Here is a 13,222-nt window from a genome sequence, read left to right on the forward strand (position 1 = left end):
GATAGAAAGAGAATTATCTCCACATTTCTGAAATTCCTAAATTTTCAATCTTAAATAAAATACTGTCCATTAACTTTCAGACTTTATTGAAATTTTAAAATTTCCCCAGACCAAAAATTTATATATTTGAGATACATTTTTCGTTTGATCTTAAACTGACAGCCAGATTTTAGAGTCCATTCTTTTGCGATTTTTCAGGTAAATGGTTTTTGGAGCATGTTTACAAATAAAAGTATTAGCATTTTCATGCCTTGATTCCAGATCTTTGGAGGAAAAAACATTCAATTATAAGAGACAATATTAATATGTAAATGAATATGATTATCACAAATAGAAAATAAATTTTATTCTTAATAATTGCATTTCAAAGTTTAAAGTAATCAAATGAAGTAAAGTAAAATGTTTTTACTTCAATTTTTCTAGTTTAATTTCTCTGATTACAGTCTAAAATATCTCACAAAATAAGAGTTTGTAGAGTGACAGCATTTCTTGTTGAGTATTTCCAACTCTTCTTTTGGAAAAAGATATTAAGCACCTAGAGAAATCTAGTGTGCAATCATTTTTCCTTTATTTCCTACAAATTCATCTAGACCGGTGCATTATGGAGTCTAAATTTTAGTGTTTTAAAGATAAAATAAGGCCATATTTGTTCATAATATGACACAGAAACAGAGATTGGAATAAGCACACTGAAACAAGGAGAAGATTTTTATTTTTATTAAATTTTATTAGCCCACTTTCTAAAATATGCCCCATTCTGATTTGGATTTTGTCCTCATAGAAGATAAAATGCAAGTATGTTTATTTGGCACAGAAAAATAGAATCATCAGCCAAATAAGATAAAAAGGAAATATATTTTATTCTCATATAACATTTAATTATAAATTATTTTTATGAATGAGATATATTGATTACAAAGTATACAGCATGTTGTTTAGTCATATAAGCACCAAAGGCTTCATGTTACCTTGTATTTTTAAATCAGGTTGTACATTCAACTGTTTTCCCTATCTCAGGAGATGACACCAATATTTTCTCAGTTTTCAAGTGAAAAACCTAAAAGTAACCTATCCTTTTCTTGTTCTCACACCCCGTATTCAATCCATCAGTTTTGTTGTTTGACGACCAATTTTAACAAGTCCCCAGTTTCCACCCTAGTCTATCCAAAAAAACCAAACCCATTGCCTTTGTGTTGACACCAACTCATAGCAATCTGATAGGACAGAGTAGAACTGCCCCATAGAGTTTCCAAGGAGCACCTGGTAGATTCAAACTGCCCATCTACTGGGTAGCAGCTGTAGTACTTAACCACTACACTACCAGGGTTTCCACCCTAGTCTAAGCACCCTCATATCACCTCTCACCTGGACCCTGAAAGCCTTTTCTCCACACTGCACTCACCTTTCAAAGCTGTAAATTAAAACATCGCTCCTCTATCCAAACACTGTATATGACCCTGCCTACCTGTCCAAACTCATCTCCTGTAACTTGTCATCATCTGCTTTGCAACAGCCACACTAGTCTTCTTAAAAGATTTTTTTCAATCTCAAGACTTTGCAGTTACTGTTCCACACTTATTGTTTCACACTTGCTGTTCTGGTTGTTTGGAAAGATTTCCCTCCACACCTTTCCATAACTGGATCTCTCATTTCATTCAGTATTCTGCTCATATGCCACCTCCTCAGAGAGACATTCCCTGACCATCTTATCCAAAACAGTCAACCTCTTCACCTTATCAGTCATTCTCCATGTCTCTTTCCTACCTACCCTGACCTCCTCTTCCCCAGAGTACAGTACTTATCACCCTGAACTAGACTTCCTGGTTTCAAATATAATCTGGTATATGATCTTAGGCTAGTTTGCATAACCTTTCTGAGCCTCAGTTACCTTATCTATAAAATGAGAATAATAATAGAGACTACCTCATTGAACTATTGTAAGGTTTAAATTACAAAGTAAAACACTTGTAGCAGTGCCTAACTTATAGTAAACACCGTATAAGGGTCAACTATAGTTATTATTTATTGTGTCTCTCATCCTACAATGTAAGCTTTGTGAAGTCTAGACCATATCCTCTTTTATATTGCTGTCAACCCAATGCCTAAAATAGCGCCTAGCACATAGTGGGCCACCAAATATTTGTTGAATGAACAAATAAATCTTAAGAACAGCACAATGGGAATATCCCAGTACCTGTTATTAAAATTATAAAACATTTTCATTATCCACTAGTGTAAATAGATACTTGGTCCTATAAACCTTCTTGACAGTAGACTAATTACCAAACATTACCAAAAAGAACAAAACCAAAAAAGAACACAACCAGGCCAGTGCTTTTGGAATCATTGACTGATGTATATCAACTGAATAACTGTGGAGGAATCCTTAATTCAGTTTAGTAAAATAATTTTTAACCCAAATTGTTTAACACAGAAGTTGCAAATGTCAGTGTTGGAAACCTGCAAAAGTAGACCAGCAATAGTTAAATGAAGGTAATGGAAACATGGTTCCCTTTGTTCCTTCTCTTTTAGAATGCAAAGCTGACTGTGATACCTGTTTCAACAAAAATTTCTGCACAAAGTGTAAAAGTGGATTTTACTTACACCTTGGAAAGTGCCTTGACAATTGCCCGGAAGGGTTGGAAGCCAACAACCACACCATGGAGTGCGTCAGTATTGGTGAGGAAGAACTCTGAGATTTAGGATGGATGATAAACACCTCAGATAGTAATTCAGTCTCCACGAGGGTGCCTCTCCAAGTCCTATTTCACAAGAACCTGAGGACCCTTCTCTAAAAGGCCCTCCCCATCCTTCTTTACGAAGATATCATCTTAATGGTGTCCCCATCACCTTACCCACCATATATCACAGTGCAATTCAAATCCAGTGGACACTACATTATTTCTAGGGGGCTATGATAATTGTTTCAACTATTTAGATCATTATAGATTTATTTTATATCATTATTTCATGAAGTTTTACTTAGACAGTTTATTTCCTTTCTGTTTATATATTTATCTTTTATACTTGATCTTAACCAAATCTCTACCTTAGGGCAAGAGTTTTATCACAAACACTGAGGTTTAATCTTGACCAGTGACCAAAGTTTTTTTCCAAGGGGGAAAAACATATTCTGTGATACATCCCGTTAATGCTCAGTAGAATGAAATAAATAGATATTTTAAAAATAATTTCAGAAGCATCTGGAAAACAACAATCCTGAAACAACACATGGCTTATCATGGTTATGTCTTTTTTCTTTAGTCAAGAAAAATAACTTAGAAATAGGGAAAATGTACATGAGAAAGCACTTTGAGTTTGTCTTTTAATAGGTCCTAAAAAATTTTTCTTTTTTTTTTTTTTTAAGGGCTAATGATTTTTTTTTTTTTAATGATTAGCAGTAATAAGTTCCAAACAGTGGGAAAAAATAGGAAGCAATTCTGTGGAATATTCAAAAACAGAAATTCAGGATGAGTTGCAGAAAGTTTGTGCTATTTCTCTGCCCAGGAAAAAGGACACATGTTTATATTTTCTTAGTTGTTTAAGGTGTAGCATTCAGCCCTTGAAAGGTGTTTTATCTGAAATGCTTTGTCTTGGTCACCTAGTGCTGCTATAACAGAAATACCACAAGTGGATAGCTTTAGCAAAGAGAACTTTATTCCTCGCAGTCCTAGTAGGCTAAAAGTCCAAATTCAGGACGTCAGCTCCAGGGGAAGGCTTTCTCTCTGTGTTGGCCTTCTCATCAATCTTCCCCTGGACTAGGAGCTTCTCCACACAGGGACCCCGGGTCCAAAGGACACACTCTGCTGCCAGCACTGCTTTCTTGGTGGTATGAGGTCCGCCTCTCTGCTTGCTTCCTTTTCCTTTTATCTCTCGTAAGATAAAAGGTGGTGCAGGTCACACCCCAGGGAAACTCCTTGCCCACTGGATCAAGGATGTGACCTTAGTGTGTTACAATCCCACCCTAATCCTCTTTAACATAAAATTACAATCACAAAATGGAGGACAACCACATGAGAGTGGGAATCATGGCCCAACCAAGTCAACACATATTTTGGGGGGGCACAAATCAATCCATGGCATACATTAATGCTTTTTATTTTATCAGAAAGTGCATTTAGCACTTGGTACTGTTAGATTTCGGAGGAAAGTCTTGGTGATCTACTTCTGAAAAATTATCCAATAAAAACCCTATGGATCATAATAGTCCAGTCCCATTGTACATGGTGTGGACATGAGTCAGGGGCCAACTAGACAGCAGCTAACAACAACAACTGTTAGATTAGCCTTTTAAGTTTACTGGTAATTTATACTATTGTCGAGACAAAGACTGTTTCTTAACACAATTAAATTTTGGAAGTGTACGTATATTAGAACAGGGGTTAGCACTCTACATGCCATTTACAGAACCTGCCTCAAAATGACTGAGGCCACAGTAGTACCACACATTAGCAATTTTTGTTCAGAGCCAGCTCTTATTGCTTTCTTCATGTAGATGTCTTCTATTATGTGGTGTCTAGACTACAGGCCCTACACTTGCTATACCTATGGCCTTGCCACAGTATTTCAGGGAAAATTATGACCTGCTACATTATAACAAAGGAATAGCAATGCCTGTTTCCTTAACAAATGCAGAAATTAGAACCCAGAGAGCGGAAATGATGACCACAAGGACAGTTATTGTCAGTACTGTAATTAGTACCTTGACTCCAGCTCCCCAGTGCTCATCTAAAAGGCTGAAGAATCTTTTTCTCACTTTGCTAAAATTTGTACTATATCTGTTGTTTCCTACCCAGATTTCAAATTGTGAGGAAAGATCATAAACAGAGAAAATATTCCCCTGATACAGAAGTAGGATGAACAATGTATGCCACAATATATCACTCCCCATGGTTTACAGGTCAAATTAACCAGAAATGTCCAATTTTATAGAAGAGCATATCCCTTCCACTTTGTACTTTAAATTTCCTACCTTTCTGCACTGTCCTGTCATCTCAGTGCTCCTCCTGAAAAGTTTGCCTTGTTCAGGTAGTGACAGAGGGAAGACGTACAGCTCTAAACACTGAGTCACAAATGACATGCCCTGGCTATGTTCCCTGTGGAGCCATGCAGTCCATCAACAAGGATTAAAGCAAAGAGTAATGGTGGTGTAACATTGTGTTCAATGTTCCTCCCAATTCAGGAATCCCTTTTGCAGTATCCCAGACTAATGATTAACCACTGCATGACTGCTTCCAGGGATAGGGATCCCATCGCTTTTTTGAGACACTCGTTCCATTAGTAAATAGCTGAATTGTTAAGACTGTTCTTAATACAGATGATAAAAGAAATAGAGAAGTTGAGTAAATCTGTTTTTCTTAACTATCTCTTAACCAACTAGTGTCCCAGTCTCTGCATTGTTCATTTAATGACCTGAATATAATATAAATCACCTTTTTGTTGTTGTTGTTGTTATCTTCAGCATTTTTTCTAAAGCTTTCATTTATTTCCAGAAATAGTTTTTGGACATTAACATTGTAGGTTAATTCTACAGTATTTCTCTTTTGTAGAAGGGCAAAAATCACCTGCTATGAAATGATTATTGAAAAGAAGGACTAATACATACAGAAGAAGGAAACTAATCTTCAAAAAAAAAAAAAAGTCTTCTGGAAAAGTTAATCTTAGAAATCACTCTGTCAAGTTAACTCCAAAAGCAGCATATCAGCTAAAATCAACCCAGACTTTACCTAAAATACATGCTGATATGCCTAAATCACATCTAGTAACAAATGACGATATTTAAGTGTCCAACAGCACACGAAGTAGAAAATAGAAAAGGCTGTGAATTATAAGGCAAAGACCTGGATTTGGTTTCTTACTCAACCGTTCTCTAGCACAGAGGCTCTCAAAATGTGTTCCCAAACCAAAACCAAACCCACTGCCGTTGAGTTGATTCCGACTCATAGTAGGACAGAGTAAAACTGCACTATAGAGTTTCCAAGGAGCTCCTGGTGGGTTCAAACTGCTGACCTCTTGGTTTGCAGCCATAGCACTTAACCGCTATGCCACCAGGGTTTCCTCAATGTGTTCCCAGTATCCACAAATCAGCATCACCTGGATTGTTAGAAGTGCAAATTCCAAACCCCATCAGACCACTGAATCTGAAACTCTGGGTGTGGAGCCCAGCACTCTGTGTTTTCACAAGTCCTCCAGGTGATTCCGATGCATGTTAAAGTTTGAGAATCAGTTCTGTAGCACCTAATAACAGCTAGTTCATCTTCCAAACAAATTCTTGTTAGGATCAATCAGTAGTTGTAGCTGCAAAATGCTCTGGAAATGGTAAAGCACTGGCCAATTGTGAGTAATTACTTTAGTGACGGGGCTAACTCAATCTAGAGTAAAAAGTAAGCCCAATGCAAGGATGAGTCTACCTGATAGTGTGGTACTGAAAACATTCTATTCTTGCCTTTCTCTTTCTCTTTGTTTTATCTTTAAGTCATCTTGCCCAACTTTGGTCTGCAGGATTTCTGTTCAAATTTGGTTAAGTATTGATGGAAGCAAACGTTTTCTTTATTTAACAATAGTGAAAGTGGTTTCTGCCATTTCAGTGCACTGTGAGGCCAGTGAATGGAGTCCTTGGAGTCCATGCATGAAGAAAGGAAAAACATGTGGCTTCAAAAGAGGGACTGAGACACGAGCCCGAGAAATAGTACAGCATCCTTCAGCAAAGGGTAACCTGTGTCCACCCACCAGTGAGACAAGAAAGTGTACAGTGCAGAGAAAGAAGTGTCAAAAGGGAGAAAGAGGTACAGCCATATTAACAAAATGTGCTTGCATGAATCTTCATAATTTGATGCATAAATTCACTTTATTTCTTGGGAGACATTTAACATTATCATTCATGTCTAAAACCCTACAATATATACTGAACAAAGACTATGCCAGCTGTAAATTAAAGACTATAGACACTGCAGTTTTAAAAAATATAACCTGATCTCAGAACTTTAGACTACTACAAAGAGTGTTAATTGAATTCTAACAATCAGAACTGTATAATAGGCATTTGGACTATTATCTTTCCCAACATCCACCTTCCTAGTGCCTAGAAAACTTTGGGGGAAGCCTCAAAAACTCAAGACCCAATGCCATTTGGTACAAGTCCACGGTGAGGAGACATCAGCCATCTATTTACTCCTTTCCTTCTTACCTACAAACCAAAACAGGGCAATTAAATTGCAAACTTCTTAGCTAAATATATTTCACAGATTATATAGGGTTTTTAAAATACTTAAATGGACAGATATTTTTAATACTGGCTTTATGTTTGAAATAAATGAACAAGGGCATATTTTTTGTGAATATACTACAGCCATTAATGACATTCTACACTCAGATTTTTTAATTATAAAAAATATTTTAAAATACAAAAAATGTATTACAATTTATATTTGCATACCAGATTATAGAATCTTTTAGATCAAAATTAAATAATTCTGTGTCAGAGCCTGGTTCTTAAGTCTTAAGATCGCCAAGGGGAAATATACCATTTCCTATGTTGGGTTTTTTATGTTGGGTTGGGTTATGACGCCCAAGGGTTATTAAATTTCCATTTAGAAGAACCACGGCTGTTGACCATTGAAATATCATTTTTATATCTTTCACATTACTGTCCTCAGCATCACTGCCTACAAATATATTTGCAGCTTTATATAACTATTGGTAGTTGTCTGGTGAGGCTATAAATTATCTTCTCAATTAATTGCAACTTGAAATAAGAGTAGTTGAAATTGCTTAACTTATTCATTCATTTAGCACAGTTTTATTGAGCTCTTATTTTATGCCACACACAGTGCTAAACCTTGGGGATTCAGAACTGAATACAGCTAGTCCTCACTTATCGACTATCTTGTTATTCAGTATTTCGCATTTATGACAATAGTGATAAAATCTACTATTCTACTATTTTGCAAATTTACGATGTACGTCTGGCAGTAATGAACACCAGGGAGCAAGGCGAGAGTAGTGCTGGCTGTGGTGGTTAAGGTTATTTGTCACCTTGGGTGGGCTGTGATTCTCAGTGGTTTGGCAGCTATGTAATAATGTAATTTTGCAGTTATGTAATGATGTAGTCATCTTCCATTTCGTGATCTGATGTGATCATCCTCCCTTTTCTCATAATGCCAATTTTTGTATAATAACCTGGTCTTTGGAACCTAACCAAGTCGATAGGGTGAGGAGTGGGTGTACTGTACTCTTCTATCGTGAAGGTACACTCAGAGTCCAGTGGAGGTTTGAGATGTTTAAACATAATCACAATATCACATAGTAATGGAGATTATAGACATGTGAATAAAGTTCAATGGGAACTCAGAAGACGGTACTGTGCAAATTCAAACACTGCTCGTACAAGAAATAATTTGGTTCACCAGTACTTTGAAAAGTGTTCTTTCACTCTACCAAGAAAATTGTCCATCTCCAGAATATATAGAGCCTGTTGTTGCCATTAATAACCAAGTAGTTAATGTGATGAAATTCTTGAAGGCAAAGGTCATTTTAAAGAGAACTTCAAGCTTTTGTAAATTTGTAAGAGGTTTTGATTAAAACTTAGTTTAAGGAATGAAAGTTGGCTAGTGAAAAAGGTCTTTCTGGCATTTGTTACCAATTAATTTAAAACATCTTAGATTTTAAAAGTTGGATTTGGAAATCAAATATTTCATCACTCTGCTTGTTGGTATGTCCCATAGTTGTACATTTACTTATGTTTACTAAATTTTCTTGAAATTTAATGACTTACAGGTGGTCTTTGCTCATTTTATTCTTTCCACAAATATTCTAAATTACTAATTAGTATTCGGCACATTTTGCTTTTAACATAAGTGCAAAAAAGCTCACCCAGTAGAAAACTTAAATTATAATACTAATTATGTTGTACTTCTTTTATTTGAGAATGTGGTCTTTTAATATTTTTTTGCCAACACTCAACTTAAATAATAACATTGGAAATGTCAGTTCTTATAACTAGTAAGGAAACCCTGGTGCCGTAGTGGTTAAAGTGCTATGGCTGCTAACCAAGAGGTTGGCAGTTTGAAACCACCAGGTGCTCCTTGAAACTCTATGGGGCAGTTCTACTCTGTCCTATAGGGTCACTATGAGTTGGCATTGACTTGATGGCAGTGGGTATAACTAGTAACTGATAAGATAAATAATGCCACAGGTTTAAAATAGTAACCTGTGACTTTGTGTAAGATTTCTTTCTGGTCTTTCCTCTCCGCTTTCAGTAGAATACAGTGACATTGTACATTTGCAAACAAAACTTTATACATCTAGAAAAATTCAAGTGTGCATTCTTTTTCAAATTTGATCATACAAAGAGTATTGAAAAGAGAATGTGGGTCACGTGCCTAATTAAATTCCAGATTTAGCTCCACTTTTATTTAATCTTCATTCATCTTTTTATATGCCAAAAATTTTTCTCAAATAGTCCAGAAATGTAAGGTAGGAAGGAAGTTACTTTTGCCTTCATTCCCCACTTCTGTATCTTAACATTTTCCTTAAATGCTCCTAACAGTCACTTATCAAAGCTCCTATTCGAACATGAAGAAACCAAATAGAATGTAATTATGACCTCTGGACACCTCACTAAACCAAACATCACATTATAATACGAAAATTACCCCAAGCCGGGGGGAAATTATCCAATAGGCAAGGTAAGCACAGCGCTTACCTTGCTTACCAGATCATCTGTAGTGAACAATTTCACGTATGAAATTAGTAAGTAAGCACAAGTAACCTGTGCTTACCTTGCTTACTGGGTCATCCGCCTGTCAGGGACTATAAATTTGAAAAGAGGCTTTGATTCTGCAGGAAGGTACTATGGGGTTGGGAGAGAGACAGATGCCAGCCATACCTAGACCCAGAATCTTTGATATGATGAAAAATGTGAAATTGTTCACTACAGAATAGTAAGTAAGCACAAGCAAGCCTATGCTTACCTTGCTTACTGGGTTATCCTCCCCTTATTACAATTACTTCTAGTTTGAGCCTATCTCAATTTGAAATATCAAGGTAAATAACATATATCTTAAGATATTATAAAGCCTAACATCTAGACTAGTCTATACATTAAGACAGCATATTAAAATAGGAGTAAGGAAAGAGAAAGTGCACTTTCAATGATTGTCGATATATATTTTTGATTGTTTTGATGTACTGAGTGTAACCATCTTAAATAAGAGGAAGTAAAACAGGACAGGGAGATATATGTGTTTCTGATTTGATGCAAAAGGGTATTTTTTTGGTGAGGAAAGAAAGTCACCAAACATGTTTCTCATTCATTTGTAAATTCCTCTGATTAACTGAAGAGAAATTCCCATAGGTGAGTTTTCAGGCAATTCACAAAGAATGAAGAATTTCACTCTGTGGCTAAATGCATTAAGAAGATACTCATTAATTACAGGTAGGTCATTGTAAAGATCAACCAAATACATTCAATTCAGTTCGACTCCTGTGATCGTTAAGGTTGTGTGTCAACTTGGCTGAGCCATGATTCTCAGTGGTTTGGCAGTTAGGATGTAGTTTGTCAGTCGTATGATGATGTGATCAGTTCCATGATGAGATTTGATATATATAATGTGATCACCTCCATGTTGGGATCTGCTGTGAATAGCCAGTCAGTTGAAAAGGAGTGTCCTTGGGATGTGGCCTGCATCCAATATAGGTGGACTCTCTGATAAGTCTTGCGGGCTTTTGCTTACTCTGGATCCTGCAGCTGGCTTCAGTTCACCTGATCTGCAATTCTTGGGATTTGAGCTTGCAGCTTATCTGCCATCTTGCCTGCCGATCTTGGGATTCATCGATTTTTGCAGCCTTTGAACAAGAACACTGCTGTCTGACCTGCTGATCTTGGGTTTGCCAACCCATGCAGCTTCGTGAATCAGGAAAAGTCTTCAGCCTGACCCATGGATTTGGGATGTTCCAGCTTCTACAACTGTGTGAGCCACTTCCTTGATATAAATCTTTCTATATAGATATTTATAGGCTTTACTGGTTTTGTGTCTCTAGAGAACCCAGCTTAAGACACCACCCAACTGTTCCACTTCTGTACTGACACCTCTGTACATGTAGCACTTCTTTGTCTGACAGTAACCACCCTGGCTGGGCAACCTCGCAAGTTAAAGGACACAGTCCTCCAGACTGATGCCAGCTGCAACTTTGGGAGTTCACACAACACCTTCACTTCTGATCTGCTGTCTACAAATACAGGGATTCCCTTCCCTTTACCCTCTCCTAACATGCCGGCTCCTACTTCCTCCACAGGTTTGATACTTTGCCAGAACGACTAACAGAACTCATGGAAAAGTACTATACTTACAATTACAGCTTCATTATAAAGAATACGAATTAGGATTAGCACAAAGAAGAGACTCATAGGGTGAGGTCTGGGAGGGAGCTTCCATGTCCCAAAGAAGCCATGCCGCGTTACCTTCCCGAGGACAGATTTCTTTCACCAACCAGGAATCCCTTGGAAATTCATTGTCCAGAGCTTTTACTAGGGGGTCTCATATAAATCAAACTCTAGCCCCATTCCCCTGAGGCCATGTGATATCACAAGGTCAATATCAGGAGGTCCATATCACGAGATCAATGTTGCATGGCACTGTGGGTCTTTCTGGCATAGTCAACGACCACTCAACATGACCCAAAACCTTTAGGTGTGGTCTTGAATCCTCATCAAAGACACTTCAGTCATTGGGGGAAACTCCAAGGTTTTAGAGCTTATCTCTCAGGAACCAAGGACAAAGCCCAAATCCTTTGGGTAAAGTTAAAATTTTTCCTCACAGGTATGTTCTTGGGATCGAAAGAAGAGAGAACTGAGTCATAGAAAAAATGGGGGCAGGTCTAATTTCCTGAAGTAAAGAAGATCTAACATCCAGTCTAGCAAAGAAGGACAGAAAGAATTCATTACAATAAAAAAAGCCAAAATGTCCAGGAATGTTTCCAGGGAAGAAACAAGTGTGAATTGTTACATTATTGCATTGATTTGAATAGATTGTAGGTCAGTTTATATGCTTTGCCAAAATTAAAGTAAAAGTCTACTAACCTTTACATAAAGGAACTTATGCAAAGTTAACTTATAAATTGTTATTAATTGTACCCTCAAATACCGGTTTTATACTTATGCATTATGTTTATCATGAGTACTATATTTAAAATTATAGTACAATCAATTTTAATAAATCAAACTAAAAAATAATGACAATAAATCTGCTCTATTCTTAGGTTTGCTCCTCTGTCCCTTAAAAAAAAAAAAAAGTTTACTTCAAAAATTTTTTATAACTACTCCAGTGCTATGTAGTTGAATTTTTTTATAGGAAGCATTTATGTTAAATATTCATTCAATTTCAAAGCAAGACGTTTAGCCAGGATTCTCAAAACAGTTCATCAAAATCCAAATAGATGGATCCATTTGCTCAAAATTGTAGGATGCCAACTGGCTTAGAATATTTGCATTATATCCTCTCCTCACCTTCACCTCATGGAAGAAGACCAGCTGGCCTACAAACACTCAACCTTTTTAAGCACTGGATGCTGGGAGCTTTCTGCTCTATCCCTACACAGACACCCTTCAACATAAGTCAGAGAAAAATCAACAAAGTACAGAACTGAAATGAGAGTGGAGCCAGAGACTGTGGTTCTCATTTGGGGAGAATTTTGCAGCCCTCAGGGGACATTTTTTATTGTCATCATGACTTGGGGAGACATGGTGCTACTGGAATCTAGTGGATAGAAGCCAGGGGATTCTGCTCAACATCCTGTAATGCATAGGACATTCCCAAACCCAAAACCAAACCAAACCCATTGTTGTGAAGTTGATTCCAACTCATAGCAACCCTGTAGGACAGAGTAGAACTGCTCCATAGGGTTTCCAAGCCTGTAAATCTTTACTGAAGCAGATTGCCACATCTTTCTCCCCCAGAGTGTCTGATGGGTTCAAACTGCCGACCTTTCAGTTAGCAGCCAAGTTCTTAACCACTGCATCACCAGGGCTCCTTACTACAGCCCCAGACAACAAGAATGATGCGTTAATAATGTTAAGGATAAGAAACCCTAGTATAAACTCATTAATCTCCCTTAGTTATCCCTTTTGGTGGCCTAGTCATCCCTACCCAAATGAGATGCTTATTAAGATTCTGGGGAGGATCAGTTGCTGCCAGTAATAACCTGGCTATGGTGGGAAACTTTG

At 37.1% G+C, this 13,222-nt stretch overlaps 1 protein-coding gene across 2 annotated transcripts in view; it reads left to right on the plus strand.

Moving 5' to 3' along the window:
* The window catches only part of RSPO3 (R-spondin 3), a 97,582-nt gene that overhangs the window by 32,298 nt on the left and 52,062 nt on the right, over nt 1-13,222 (plus strand). For both annotated transcript variants that reach the window (XM_049903217.1, XM_049903305.1), the window contains exons 3-4: nt 2,533-2,679; nt 6,588-6,785. In XM_049903217.1, coding sequence (XP_049759174.1) covers nt 2,533-2,679; nt 6,588-6,785 — 345 coding nt within the window. The remainder of the gene's footprint in view (nt 1-2,532; nt 2,680-6,587; nt 6,786-13,222) is intronic.

The sequence above is a fragment of the Elephas maximus genome, chromosome 1 (assembly GCF_024166365.1).
Source record: "Elephas maximus indicus isolate mEleMax1 chromosome 1, mEleMax1 primary haplotype, whole genome shotgun sequence".
Classification (NCBI taxonomy): Eukaryota; Metazoa; Chordata; class Mammalia; order Proboscidea; family Elephantidae; genus Elephas; species Elephas maximus.